General features: G+C 41.1%; 1 protein-coding gene and 1 pseudogene across 1 annotated transcript; one reads left to right on the plus strand and one right to left on the minus strand.

Moving 5' to 3' along the window:
- Positions 1 to 236: 236 nt before the first annotated feature.
- On the plus strand, positions 237 to 2,391 carry LOC136489464 (uncharacterized; annotated as a pseudogene).
- A 7,674-nt stretch (positions 2,392 to 10,065) lies between these two features.
- LOC136460231 (zinc finger CCCH domain-containing protein 62-like) lies at positions 10,066 to 14,787 on the minus strand. Its single transcript, XM_066460019.1, is given in 11 exon segments — positions 10,066 to 11,428; positions 11,812 to 11,910; positions 12,052 to 12,179; positions 12,267 to 12,365; positions 12,465 to 12,518; positions 12,520 to 12,577; positions 12,682 to 12,733; positions 13,234 to 13,292; positions 13,447 to 13,561; positions 14,198 to 14,271; positions 14,492 to 14,787. Coding segments are annotated over 11 exon segments (2,178 nt in total). The 3' UTR covers positions 10,066 to 10,284.
- Positions 14,788 to 15,595: the final 808 nt, after the last annotated feature.

The raw sequence follows: 15,595 nt of genomic DNA on the forward strand, positions 1-15,595 counted from the left end.
GAAGAGGAATTCAGTGGAGGTGGTGCTCAAGACAGTACAGGTGCTGATGAAGACAATGTAGCTAGAGAGGAAGACACTGAAGGAAAGTTGATGTTTCTTTGTCATTCTATTATGCCATCTGGTTTGCTGATCTGCATGAAACTAAAGCATTTAAATCCAAATTGTATTTTGCAGCTCCTTCACAGCGAGCCCCAAGGAGACCCAGGCCACCCACCAAGGGAGCACAGCTGGACAGGATGACTAAAGCTATGGGAAGGAGAATGCCCATAGCTGTTGCTGAAGGGAAAAGAAGGCCTCATGAACCTATTCAAGCAGCCAAGTTTGCATCTGAGGCTGGTGTCATCATTAGGGATAAGGTCCCTGTCCTAACTCATTGGAAAGATTACAAGAGAGATGATCGCTATTACAAAGACTTTGTGGGAAAGCTCTCTGTAAGTGCATTATTGTTTCTATGGTAAACTTGTTTATCTGTTTAACCTGCATTGACTAACTAAATATGGAATTGTCATATGACTAGGGGCGCTTGGCCATTAACCCTGAAGACAAGCCAACAGAGGAAGCTTGCACTGATATGCTGCGCTCTGGGGTGCGGCAAATGCGTTATCGGCTGAAGAACAAATACTTCAATGGTAAACCTGCAAATGAGATTCCCACAACTTCTCCAGTTGCATGCATGTCTGATGCAGAGTGGAGGGTACTGGTTGCAAAGTGGTGTAATCCAAAAAACATGGTACGGGTATCTTGTCATATATTCTTTCTCATTCAGTTTCCAAAGATCTTCTCATTTGGAACCTATGATATCATCTGACATGTTCATTCTCTTGTAGGAATCATGTGAAAAGAACAAGCAGAATCACAGTAAAGTCAAGTATCATCAGGCTACGGGTTCTCGCAGCTATGTGGCACACTTACATGCATATGTAAGTAAAGAGTACCTTGTACATATTTGCACTAACCAACTTATTTTGCATTTTATCTGACAACTTTCCTGTAATTGATTATCTATGAAACAGAAAAAGAAGAAAAACAATGCAGAACCAAGCACAGAACAAAATGAAGAACTTGATTTGGTGGAGGCCTTCAAGACCTGCCATACCAGCTCCAAAAATGGTCTCAGTGAACCAGCAAGAGAAGCACTTGTAAGTCCCGACATCTGTTTCGCTGTGCCATTTTGTTCATTAATTGGATAACATGTCCTATTTTAATCATTTTGTATTCTATCTTTTGCTCAAAACTGGTCATAATCCAACATAGCTATATACTTGCTAAATAAGTTAAGTACTAACTGAAGGCTGTTCTTATTTCTGGGAACAATCTACATGCAGTCATAAATTCATATTGCAGTCATTGATATACTAGATTAAAACTGCAATGTATCAAACAAGGAATGGCTAAATGGGTTATTATCTTGGATGGATATGAAAATGGAAGCAACCTAACTGCAGCCAAGTCTCTAAAGCCCATGCTTTTAGTTATTCTCATGTGCTTTATGTATGTGTATTATCTGCTAAACCAATCTGCTGAACAATCTGATAACTGTGCTCTGTTAATACTTGATAGATGTTGACTGGAAATGAGATTGCATTTAACTGAGAACAATCTGAACTAATTGTGTCCACATGCTAGGTGATTTCTGATTGTTTCATTGTAGAGTAGCTGTGCTTTATGTCAGTAAGAATCAAACTACAGTTTACATAATGTTCCACATAACAAATCAGATAAATTGTACTACAGTCTGTCCATTTTGCTAGGTTTGCTTCTACCTCTCTCTAGTACACATCTTGCTATTTATATTTTTAAAAATACATCTTGTGTGATATTTGCACCTCAAATTAATGCAATAATGATCAACTAATGATGGGTCATTGCTGTTTCAGTCAAATATGGAAGCTTTGAGGGGAGAACCTATTGCTGAAGGTGAGACAGCAGTATCCAGTGTGCAGGTTGTGTCCCAGGTGCTCTCCTAGAACAACTCAAACCATTTCCTCAAGAGTGTTGGCATCAAACCAGTGGCATCCTCCAAATCATCATCATCAAATGAAAGCGAGCTTCGGGAAGAACTAGCAGCTGAAGCTAAGGCTGTTGTACAAGGTGAAATCGACGATCTCAAGAAGAGAAGTGAAGAAGCTGAGGAAAAGCTGGCGAGGACATAAAAGGAGATGGAGGAGTACAAGAAGCTGACAGAGATAAACACCAAGGCAATGGAGGAGAACAATGCGCTGCTCAAGCGTATCTTGGCCATCAACAATGGTTCTTCGACATGAGCGCTGCGCGTAGCTGCTGGTTGATGAAGCAAGGGGTCCGTGCTGGTGATTTTGCTTATGCAATAACCTATGTTGCTGTTGCTTGCCCACTTTTTAATAGTTGCTGTCATAACCTATGTGAACTGAGATGAAACTAGTACATGGAACATGATGTCTAGTGAATTATATGTGAACCAAGTTTAGTATTGTTCATTAAGTTGATGGTACCTATGAATACTGGATCTGTTAAGTTGATGGTAATTGGAATACTATGATCTGTTGTTCAGCATGTGCACCTGTGATGAATTTTGTTACCTTTTTGTGATGATTTTGTAGTCGATTCTATGACTATTTTGTAATATATTAAGTGACGAATTTGTAATCACTTCAGTGATGAAAATGAGAGCCAATCACAGCAAGACACGTGGACTACTCACAGCATGCCCTGTGGCCCAATAAAAAGTGGACACGTGCACATCCACATCCCTGCCACATCAGCGGCCACGTAGTCCGACACATCACCAGCCACGTGCCAAGCCACGTCACCTGAAACGTGGACGCGCCATGTGGACAGGACACGTCAGCTGCCAGCATGGCAAACGCCGTCTGGCCGCCTAACAGACGGCAAGTTATGACGAAAAAGGGGCTACATCAATGACGAAAATGCATCGTCATAGAAAGAATACTCTTCTATGACGAGGGCCATTTCGTCATAGAAGGAACGCACATCTATGACGAAAATATACGTTTCGTCGCGTTATCCAAAATATGACGCTCATTCAATGACGAAATCAATTTCGTCACAATTTCATCATAAAATAATATATGTGACGATTTTGGTGTCTTCAGTGACGAAAGGAAAGCGTCATTGATGAACACATCCCTAGTAGTGATAATCCAAATCGGAATAGCCAACTAATTCAAATATAGCTAATTTAGGATACCAAAGGCCAATGCTTGGTATGTGCTTAAGGTACCTAATGATTCTTTTTACGGCAATTAAATGAGTTTTCTTAGGATTAACTTGAAACCTAGCACACATACGCACACTAAACATGATGTCGGACCTAGATGCGGTCAAATACAACAAGCTACCAATCATAGAGCGGTAGAGAGTTTGATCAACTGGGTTACCTCCCTCATCTAGGTCGAGATGTCCATTGGTTGGCATTGGAGTCTTGATTGGCTTACATTCATCTATCTTGAATCTCTTGAGAAGATCATTAGTATATTTCTCTTGAGAGATGAAAATCTCTTCTCTCATTTGCTTGACTTGAAAACCAAGAAAGAATGTAAGCTCTCCAATCATTGACATCTCGAACTCCTTCGACATCAATTCACTAAATTCTTTGCATGAATCTTCATTTGATGATCCAAAGATAATATCATCAATATACACTTGATAAATGAAGATATGCCCATCAAGCTTCTTGGTGAATAGTGTAGTGTCGACCTTCCCAATGATGAAACCCTTCTCAATAAGGAAGTCCCGAAGGCGCTCATACCAAGCTCTTGGGGCTTGCTTAAGCCCATATAATGCTTTAGACAACCTATAAACATGATTAGGATATCTAGGGTCTTCAAACTCAGGAGGTTGATCAACATAGACTAGTTCATTAATAAAGTCATTTAAAAATATACTTTTCACATCCATTTGATAAAGTTTTATTTCATGATGTGATGCATATGCAAGGAGGATACGGATGGCTTCTAATCTCGCAACCAGGGCAAAGGTCTCTCCAAAATCTAAACCTTCAACTTGAGAGAATCCCTTTGCAACTAGTCTTGCCTTGTTCCTCACAACAATACCTTGATCATCTTGCTTGTTTCGAAACACCCACTTTGTTCCAATGACTCTTGCACCTTTTGGCCGCTCTTCAAAAGTCCAAACTTCATTGCGAGTGAAGTTGTTCAACTCTTCATGCATGGCATTTATCCAATCCGGATGTTAAAGAGCTTCTTCTACCTTAGTAGGCTCAAAGCAAGAAACACAAGAGTGATGAGCAACAAATAAAGCAAGTTTTTGAGATCGAGTCATTACACCTTTTGATGGACTCCCTATGATGAGATCTTATAGATGATCTTGAAGTAGGGGTGTATTTCTTCTATTGACCACTTAAGGGGGAGGTTGTGGAGTATCAACGTCTTATGCTTGCACCACCATTTGTTCATAGGAGACATGAGTATCTTCATTTTTTACTCTCCTATCTTTTTCATCATCTTGTGGCACACTTGATGAAGAAGATGGATCAATCACTTGTACATCATCTTCATCATTTTTAGGCTTGATGTCTTCAACCAGAATGTTCTTCATAGCCTCCCTCAATGGTTCATCACCTACATTATCAAGATTCTCATGTGCTCTTTGAGAGCCGTTAGATTCATCAAATTCCACATCATATGTTTCTTCAACCAAGCTGGTGGTATGATTAAATACTCTATATGCTTTGGACTTTGATGAGTAACCAACAAGAAAACCAATATCACAATGTCTTTGAAATTTCCCTAGTATTGCCGCTTCTTATAGATGTAGCATTTGCAACCAAACACCCTAAAAAGGAGACGTCCGGCTTCTTTCTATTGAGCAACTCATATGGTGTCTTGCCAAGGAACTTTTGAAGGAATAGGTGGTTAGATGCATAGCATGCGGTGTTGATTGCTTCCACCCATAGAGCTTCGGGGGTGTTGTACTCATCAAGCATTGTTCTTGCAAGAGTGATCAATGTTCGGTTCTTCCTCTCAACTACACCATTTTGTTGAGGAGTATATGTTGCGAAGACTTCATGTTTGATTCCAACTTCATCATAATAAGCTTCTATGTTTGTGTTGTCAAATTCTTTCCTATTGTCACTTCTTATCTTCTTGAGCTTCACTTCAAATTCATTTTGTGCTCTCTTGGCAAACTTTTTGAAGCAAGATGCAACTTCCAATTTGTCATGAAGAAAGAATGCCCATATATACCTTGAATAATCATCAACAATCATAAGACAATAAAGATTTCCTCCCAAACTCTTGTATGTTGTTGATCCAAATAAATCCATATGAAGGAGTTCTAGCACTCTTGCGGTTGACATAAAAGCTTTTGTTGGATGGGTATTTGCAACTTGCTTGCCGGCTTGACATGCACTACAAAGCTTGTCCTTCTCAAACTTCATATCCTTCAACCCTCTTACCAAATCATTCTTCATAAGCTTCTTGAGTGAGCTCATCCCAACATGAGTAAGTCTTCTATGCCATAGCCACCCAAGTGTTGTTTTGGTGAATAGGCATGTCTTCAAGTTTGCATCTTCAGAGGTGAAGTCCACTAGATATAGGTTGTTGTATCTAAATCCTTTGAATATCACATGATCATCATCCTTCTTGGATACAACAACCTCCTTCTCGGTAAACAAGCATTGGAAGTCAAGATCACATAATTGTCCAATGGATAGCAAGTTGAAACTCAATAAAGCAACATATAGCACATTGGAGATGGAATGATCATTTGATATTGCCACTTTGCCCAATCCTTTGACCTTGCCCTTTGAGTTATCTCCAAATGTGATTCTTTCTTGCCCATCTACTTCTTCATCTAGTGAGGTGAACATACGAGGATCACCGGTCATATGTTGTGTACAACCACTATCAATAACCCAATGACTTCCACTGATCTTGTAGTTCACCTACACACAAGAGATCAAGCTTTAGGAACCCAAACTTATCGAGGGCCCTTCACTTTCTCAACAAGTGACTTTGCAACCCAAATTTTCTTAGGTCTATTCTTATTTGGAGGTCTTAAGAATATCACTTTCATCTTTCCACTAGAATCCTTTCTAAGTATGTAGTGACCATTGAAGGCAAAGGGTCTAGCATGTTTAGCCAAGGGTTGTGGTGGTGGAGTTTGGCACTCATGAGCAAAGTGGCCTTCTTGTCCACACTCAAAACATCTCTTTGGCTTTGGCTTTGGCTTTGGCTTTGATTGTTATTGTTGAGCTTGAGCCTTCTTCTCTTTATTTGCCACGTACCTAATGCCACTTCTATCCATCTTCATGATGGTGTTCATTAGAAGCTCACTTTGAAGATATTTGCCTCTAGTGAACTTGCTCAATCCAATCTTGAGATGTTCTTTTTCCAACTTGAGCTTCTTGTTCTCTTCCTTGAGTGCATCATTACTTTTATCTTCCTTGAGTGCAACATTGTTTCTCTTTTCCTTGAGTTTCTTGTTTTCTTCTTTTAGCTTCTCATTCTCAAGAACCAAGTCACCATCATGATCAAGAGTTTCTAGCACAATGGTGTTGTGGATTTTGAGCTCTTTAAACTCTTTCTTTAGCTTTTCATTGTCATGCTTGAGCTTGACATACTCATCATAGTCATTGCACTTAACCACTTGCTTGTCTTTGCCACTAGATCCTTGCTCAATGCTCTCATCAATTAAATCATCGCATGATGTAGCTATATCAATCTTAACAATATCGTTAGTAGCATCATATGGCTCATTGGGTAAAAATTCTTGAGCAATAACAAGATTGTCATGATTAATCTTGAGAGTAGTATATTCATCTTTTAGCTTGTTATGGCTAGTGATGAGCTCTTTGTGTACCCACTCAAGTTTATCATATTTATCTTTAAGCTCTTTCTTAGAAGATTTGAGCTCCTTAAGTTTGGATGACATAGCATCATTTGCTTCTCTAAGCTCAACACTAGCCTTTTCGGCTATCTCACATAAAAGAGAATCATTCTTCATCTCAAGCTTTTCATTTTTTGCTCTAGTCTTTATAATGATCTTAGTGTATTTCTTTAGCAATTTAGCAGGATCATCATAAGTAGGTGACTCATATTCATCATCATCGCTATCACTATCACTATCATCATCGCTATCACTATCACTATCATCATTATGAGCATGATCATCACCACTACTATCATCATCATGTGATACCTTTCGTTCACCTTTGGCCATAAGGCATAGGTATGTAGAGGATGATGATGGTGGTGGCGGTGAAGATGATGAGTCAATAGCAATGGCGGCCACCTTCTTGTTGTCACTATCATCATCGAATGATCCACTAGATGAATCAATGTCTATGAGCCAATCACCGATGATGTAAGCCTTTCCACTCTTCTTCTTCTTGTGGAAGTCCTTCTTCTTGTCATCTCTCTTCTTGTATGGCTTGTTCTTTTTCTTCTCATCTTTATCTTTATTGCTAGAGTCATCTTTCTTGCCCTTGTTCTTGTTCTTAAACTTGTCTTTCTTGGGCTTTGTGCATTAGTGAGCTAGATGACCAAGTTCTACACAATTGTAGCAATCCATCTCGGAGATTGACTTTTTTCTAGAGCTAGTGAAAAACTTCTTCTTGCCATCAAACTTGATGCCACTCTTATTGAGCTTCTTTAGCATCTTGGCGGTCTTCTTCACCATGAGAGCAAGACTTTCATCATCAACTTCATCATCACTTGAGCTCTCATACTCAAGTCTTGCCTTGCCCTTCTCTTTGCTAGCTTTGAATGCTAAGTCCTTATCTTTCTTCTTGGTAGAGGATGAGCCATCTTGTGACGTGATGTGCATGTACATCTCATGAGCATTGATGTTCCCCAAGATTTGTGTCGGTGTAGTGATGGAAAGATCACCTTGATGTAGCACGGTCACAATATGCCCATATTTGTCAATGGGGAGGACACTCAAGATCTTTCTTACAATATCGGATGATTGCATTTGATTGCATTTGAGTGAGTTTAAGCCCATTGACTTCCTCTACAAGAACATTCAAACGTTAATACATTTCATTAGCACATTCTTTAGGAAGCATTTCAAAAGAGTTGAGCTTTTTCATGACAAGATGATAGCGTTCCTCACGCTCACTCTTAGTTCCCTCATGGAGCGCACAAACGTCCGACCATAGTGCATGGGCGTCTTTGTGGTTCCTCATCCGATTGAACACATCTTTGCAAAGGCCTCTAAAGATGGCGTTTCGAGCCTTTGCATTCCACTTCTTGTAATTCACCTTATCGCCTTGTAGGTTAGTAGCATCTCGAGGTTTTGGGAAGCCTTGTGAGGCGGCTCTAAGGATACCAACATCTAGAGCCTCTAGATACGTCTCCATGCGAATTTTCCAATAAGGAAAGTCATCTCCCTCAAAGATAGAAGGAGGTCCATCCCCGTGAGACATCTTGCTCTAGGCGGTTAAGCCTAAATACATGAGCACGAGGCTCCGATACCAATTGAAAGGATCAAGATGCCCAAAATGGGGGGTAAATTAGGCTAATTCTAAATTTCTTTGCAATAATTAAATCATATGGTTAGCCCAATTAACCCCTTGTGCCAATATAGTATTTCTAATTGTTCTACCGCACAAAAGACTTGCAACCTAAGTTCTAATCCTACTCTAGCATGGCAATTCTATGAATGTAAAGACATGAATTGAATTGCTCAAAGTAAATGCTCAAAATAAATAGAGAGGGAGGAACACGGTGATGTTTTGCCGAGGTATCGGAGAGTCGCCACTCCCCACTAGTCCTCGTTGGAGCACCCGCGCAAGGGTGTGGCTCCCCCTTGATCCGCGCAAGGATCAAGTGCTCTCTACGGGTTGATTCTTCAACACTCCGTCGTGGTGAATCACCTACAACCACTCACAACTTGAGTTGGGTCACCCATAAGCTTCGTCGGGTGATCATCGAACTCCCAATCACCACCAAGCCGTCTAGGTGATGGCGATCACCAAGAGTAACAAGCACGAACTCTCACTTGACCACGACAAGTCTAATGAGAAGGTGGATGCACACTTTGCTACTCTTGATCTTCACTTATGAGGGCTCTCTTTGGGATTCTCAAATCTCATTCACCTCACTAGGACCTTGCTCTTCTTGGCACTCTCTAAGGTGTTTCTCAGCTGTTGGAATGAGCAAAAGCGCCCCCACACACGAGCGGAGGTTGTATTTATAACACCAGCTGAAAAATGAACCGTTATGTGCCTCTGCGGGGTGACCGGACGCTCCGGTCATGTTGACCCGACGCACCGGTCAGTATACCCCGAGCTCTAGTGGTTAAGAGTTGACCGGACGCTGATAGCGTCTGATCAACACTAACCGGATGCGCTCGGTCACATTTTCTCCTCACTGAAACCTTACTGATGTCGATCGGACGCTGGACCTCTAGACTCCGGTCACTTGCTGAGCAGCGTCCGGTCAGTAACCAAAACACGATCAGCGTCCGGTCAGCATTGACCGGACGCGTCCGATCAGCATTCTTCCTCTTTGGGACCTTATTGGAGTCGACCGGACGCTGGCCCTCAGCGTCCGGTACCGTGACCTCGCAGCGTCCGGTCATTTCCAGACGATTTCACCTTGGTCAAATGAACTGACCGGACTCTGAGCCAGCGTCCGGCCACACCGGAGCCAGCGTCCGGTCAGTATTTGACCCTCCATTCACTTCCAACTCTCGAACATATGTGAACGAAGTTTGCTCCATTGGATCAAAGGGCTGTTGTGGAGCTACCTAATGCTAGTTTTAACAAGTGTACACCACACCTAACTCACTAGACTCACCTAGGTCAAGTTACCCGTTCATACCCTCCTTAATAGTACGACCAAAGGAAAAACAAAGTCCTAAACTACTCTAAGTGTCTCTCCAACTCCAAACGACACTTAGAACTAGTCCATCCTTAACCTTATCGTCCATCCTTTGAAAACCGAAACGATTTCCATCGTAGGAGCATGACAACTTTGATTGCCCAATCGATCTCCATTACCGTGACCTAACTCAATTGTTTCTGCAAAATACACGTTAGTCACAGTAATCACGTATTGTCAGTAATCACCGAAACCCAACTAGAGGCCTAGATGCTTTCAAGTGTTTTTCTCTCACAACAAATTAGCCGGAATAATGTTTCGGCTTGTTTTTTTAGCGAAGCGAACGGGGCCTATGGCTGAAGTCTCACATGAAAGCTAAAAGTGAACTTTCCACATTAGTCGCACAAAAGTTGGAATTACACCCGCCACTTCAAAGTTTCAAGTTAGCTGAGGCCACAGCAGGGCTGCACCAGCGTGTTGCCTTATGATTTAACACTCAGACGTCATGGGAATACCAGCAGCCTTCCCCATAGCGACACCATCCCTGTTGATAGTAGTAGTGGCAAGGCCGTGGTTGCAGTCGCTGTTCTGGAAACTGCTGATTAGGTTGGTTCTGTCTAGAATTATACTGGTTTTGGGTCATTTTCCTGCGACCATTGTAGTTCTGATGATGGTTCTGTTGGGTCCCTTGGCCTTGAGTCATGGGCCTGCGGCCGTAATAATTTTGATGCCGACTCTGTTGAGGATGATACTGGCCACGAGTCATTCCACTGTAATCATGGTAACCTTGGTGGTAATCCTGGCCAAAAAATTGGTCGCTTGAATTGAAATCCTGATTTCTTGGTCTGAAGGGTTCATGCACTTGGTGATGAGCTTGGGCATTTTTATGAGAATTGGAGTGACGCTGGTATGCATTTGCATGCTGATTAAACTCTCCTCTGTGCTGGAACGAGGGGTCAATATATTCTGTGTCACAGTAAGTACTATTCTGATCCTGATTTTTTGGTCTGTAGGGTTGATGTGCCTGACGACCACCATGGGCATTCTGGTGATAATTGGAGCCATGCTGGTGTACACTTGCATGCTGAGCAAACTTACCTTGAGGTTGGAATGGAGAGTTATCATATTCTGTGGCATGGCAAGTGTTATTCTGATGATCAAACAATTGTTCTCTGCAAGTTTTTCTCAAACCATCCTCTTCATTCTCGCCTTGATGTTTGGGGACCTGTTGTGGCTTGAAAATTGGAGTGGGCTTTGAAGATATTTGGTGATGGCTTGTGTTCCCTGATCCTTTATTGTGTTGGGAAGGGACATGATGATCTATGAATGCTTTCCTGGAAGTTCTAATTGCACCCTCCTGTGTCAGGGCATCATCTCGTTGTTGAAAACTTTGGTGAGGACTTGAGTTCTTGAACAATTGCTGAGTATGAGTGGGATTTGAAAGTAGTTTTTGCTGCATTCCTCCATATTGAATGGAAGAGACCTGATAATCGATGAGCTCTGGCTTGAAAGTTCTTGCCGAACCCTTCTGTGGGAGCAATTCAGTGTGATGTGTAGAAGTAGCCTTTGAAGATACATGTTGCTGCCTTGTATTCCCAGGTTCACCATTTTGGAAGGAAGGGCCTTTCCTCCCATTAACCCTAATAGATGAAAGAAAAGCTATATAAGCACATAGATGTTAATTCCCAATAACTCTATAAATGATACAGTAAGATGCCACTTTCTTTTAATAAGTATTTACCATATATATTAGATGCAAATGGACTATATCTATTGAAGCAGTACTGCTTAATGTAAACAGGTCCAGCAATAGAAAAGCAAGATCACTATTGTAACAGGAGAGAATGATAGTATTAAGAGACAGTATTTTCTTTTACTAACTATATCTACAACATATTAGAAGCACATGGGCGTGCTATTCAACAGCTCTGCTTAATGTAAGTATGCTAAGTGGTGATAGTAAGATAACATTTTTCATGAGTACCATGATAGGAATCGCAGCATTAGGAAGCAGTTAACGTACCTTTGCTTAACATTATTCGTGGACTCAACCTTTTGTTGTGGCTCTTGTGGCTGTTTTTGGTTCATGTTCCACTGTTTTTTTATCTTATTGTCCTTCATCCTGTTCCCAAAACAATATATTAGCATGTGTTACAGTACAACTGACTACAATTCTCATCATGGGCATTATCGCAAAATATCACATCAAAATCAACACCATCATTGTCCCTAGAAATACCTATGTCACAGTACTAGAGCTTACCTATTTAATCTTGCCAACCTTTCAGTCTCTTTTTCATGAATCCTGGCTGCTCTTGACTTGCGTGCCAAGAACCCTCTTTCATGTTTTTCTTGGATGACCCTATTTCTTTCTTCTTCATCAGGCCATGGCTGTGAATGTTGAAAAATATCAGTGCAGCTCAATAAATAATAAGGTTTTTTTCTTCATACGCAAAAGAACTTTGCTAGAGAATGCACCTGTCTCATAGTCCTATCCTTGTAAAGATTTCTTCCCTTGATGAGGAGCGGATGAAGGGGAGGCCACGGTTTGTATCCTTTACTCCATAAAATCTCAATCTACATTTTTTATGCATATGACTTCAAAGAACATTGTTTTCGCAATACTGTAATTGAAGGAAATTAAAATGCATGCTCATAAAAGAACCAAAGCCTTACAGTGAACGTATGCTGTTGCTTTGCTGTGCCATAGCTTTCCTTTATTATTCTACCAGGCATTGGTCCTTTGTCCACATAAGCGACCCTTAACTTCACGAGGAGCTCCCTTTTCCCTACAACAATACTCAACAGATACAAAAAATGAAAATAAACATAATGCTTCAAGATTCATGATTTGTAATGAAAACCATCAGAACAAATGCTTAATTTGAATTACCTTTTGTAAATGTTCTGCTCAAACATCACAACATCTCCTTTGCATGCATCACCTACATCAATTATATATGATACATAAGAGAGAAAATTCACAGAAATGGCGCAGGAAGGCAAAAATTGTCCTTGCAACATCAGTATTATATTTTTTTATATAACAGAAAATCCTAAATTAAGGCCATGTAGACACCTGGATCCCTACAGAGCTCTAAAGCTCACTATCCATAAGCACTTGAACTATAAGATCATCCCTTTGGTATTATAAAGCTTTTTTTTTCCACAACAGGCAACCTGAATTTCATTACCAAAAAGAAACGAAAATACAGAGAGTTCTATTCAAGCAAAGTTTAACCAAAGCAAGCAAGTTAATCACTTATCTGCCAGTGCCTCTGAACAAAGGGTTCAGCAGGCTAGGCCAAGCACCAACAGAAAATCTATGCTGAGACTAGCACGCCTAGTGATAACTCTCTTTGGTATTGTAAAGTTGACAAATCTGTTCACATTTTTCTCATCCATATTAAAATGTGTATTTCTGTGCAGAAATAGCTTGTTTCACCTTTACAGTTCAGAACAAAGCTTGACACTGGATACTTCACCTCTCCATCATTTTTCACCCTGAATGTTTGTGAAGAAAGTGTAAGTACATCAATGGGCATGGAACATGCTCTGACAAAGCCAATAGCCTGCTTGCATTATGGATTATCAACAACAAAAATTCAAGATTAAGATTTTAAAATAGGAGATCACAGTTGGATTACACAGTTCATACTCTATATGCTCTCTTATTCGATTTAGGAGCACCTCCTTCTTGCCTGTCAACCTTAATTTGTGCATCCGCAAATATGCTTTACATTCATAAACCTTCAATTTTTCCAGCTGACCATCTGTACATTGCAAGAATGTTCATATGAGAAACTAAATTATGCACTAAATAAAAAGAAAAAACTTGCACTATTGATCCATGGAACTGTAGCATATCTTAAACAGGTCCAGGCATCCAGCATGGTCTCATGACCTCGTTCTTTGCTTGTACTTAAAAGTTAAAACTACAATGATAAAGCAAAATTCAAATGTTTTTTGTGTGTATGTCAATCAAACTTCGCACACTAGTTTCTAAACTTCATATGAACACAACAAAGTTCATTTGCTGCATCAAGGTAGCAAATGAATGAAGTAATGCAAAACAAGTTGTATTTCAAGTTTCCGTACATGCTGTTACGAACAGTGGTGGACCTTGAGCCTAAATCTAGAAGGGACCAATCATAAAAGAACAAGGCTATTTTTTTTATTTTTTTACCAAGCTAAATGGCAAAAACTAATGGAGTTTACACAAGTTCAGGGTCGCAATAGCCCCTATTGGCCTGTGAGAAGCTCCACCGCTGGTTATGAAACACAATTTTCTTTAGCCAAGTTGGTAGTAGGTTCTCATGTCATTTCCACCAAATTTCCACTGGCAGTGGCAAGGCATGCATTATCACCTTTCCGTCCCATCACATTATTAGAAGGAAATAAGAACTCACCCTGCATGAGCTTGTCCACCATGGCCAGAAGGTCAGTCTCCTCCTTTCCCATCTTCGGCACCGCTGACCCTTTCCTGAAATCGTGAAATTTTTCATAGAAATACGGGATAAGGAATCGTGAACAGTTCGGCACTGCTGAACCCAAGGCCCGAACAAACGGGATTAATGAATAAATGGCAAGAATCGCAGACCGAGTTCCCATCTCCGATCTACCACACGATCGCACAAATTGTATCGAGATACAGATACCCAATCAGAGAAGGGAAGAAGCGGAGACAAACCCCGCTGCCTAACCTGCCCTTGCGCGCCGAGGCCGAGATGGACATCCTGCTCATCCTGGCCCGCAGCACAGCCTCCACCTCCAGGTCCCCGTCGGCGCCCGGGTCGAAGGTGGGGTCCTCGTCGGAGCCCGCGTCGAGGTCGCAGAGGCCCGCGAGGCTGTCGACATCCGACTCCTCACCATCGTCGCTCTCCACCTCCTCTTCCTCCGATTCATCCGATCCTTCCTCCTCCTTACGCCGATCTTCCTGCGACCGGGAGAGATGTCCAGGGCGGGGATCACCGCCGGCTGGGGTGGGGGCGTCGGCCATGGCGGGTTAACGGGTCGACCGTTGGGGGGAGGTCGGGAGGGGGAATGGACGGAACAGGAACGTTTCCTCCTTTCGCGTTTTGGTTTGAAAAAAATGTGTTTTAGGGCTATGTTTGGACAAAAGATTTTTATATACGAAAAAAAGTGAAGGAAATCAAAGCGGAGTTTGGAAGAAACGAAATGAGCTATCCGTTTCATACGAAGTACTGTAGCTACAATCAGATTTTGCAGGAACGAATCCACTATTAACTCAAGTTTTCTCTAGTGTTGTGTTGTGTGCATATGTAGCTCGATGGATAAAGATACACAAATTAATAGAATATTGGTCCCTTGTGCAATGCAGTAATTAATGTTGTCACTAAAATCTAATGTGTATTTTTATTATAGCTTCTTGAGCTTTTCCTTCTGTATTTTATAATCCTATAGTTTTCCAAGTTTTACACCGTACCACATTTCTATGTTTTTTTTCCACTGCTCTATCTTGGATTTCTGTATTTCAAATAGGCTCTTACTTCTTGGGTTCATAGTCGCTGATTTTTAGTGGGTGTTTGATCACACGACCAAAATTTGTCCTAACTCATGATATAATAAATTCAATGTTGATTAAGGACCTGTTTAGAAGTCCGGTATTTAGACTAAAACCCTTGTAAATTACAGGTCCTAAATTTTTTCCAACCTAAACTAAAATTATTTGTTTGGATGGCCGGTGAGCCTAATACTATTACACTAGAAAAATTGGCACGGCGTTGCCGCGCCTTGGACTGTGCCAGTGAATGACTTGTGCTTTTATTGGTCTGGTGGTGTACCTT

Source organism: Miscanthus floridulus, chromosome 1, assembly GCF_019320115.1.
Source record: "Miscanthus floridulus cultivar M001 chromosome 1, ASM1932011v1, whole genome shotgun sequence".
NCBI classification, from domain to species: domain Eukaryota; kingdom Viridiplantae; phylum Streptophyta; class Magnoliopsida; order Poales; family Poaceae; genus Miscanthus; species Miscanthus floridulus.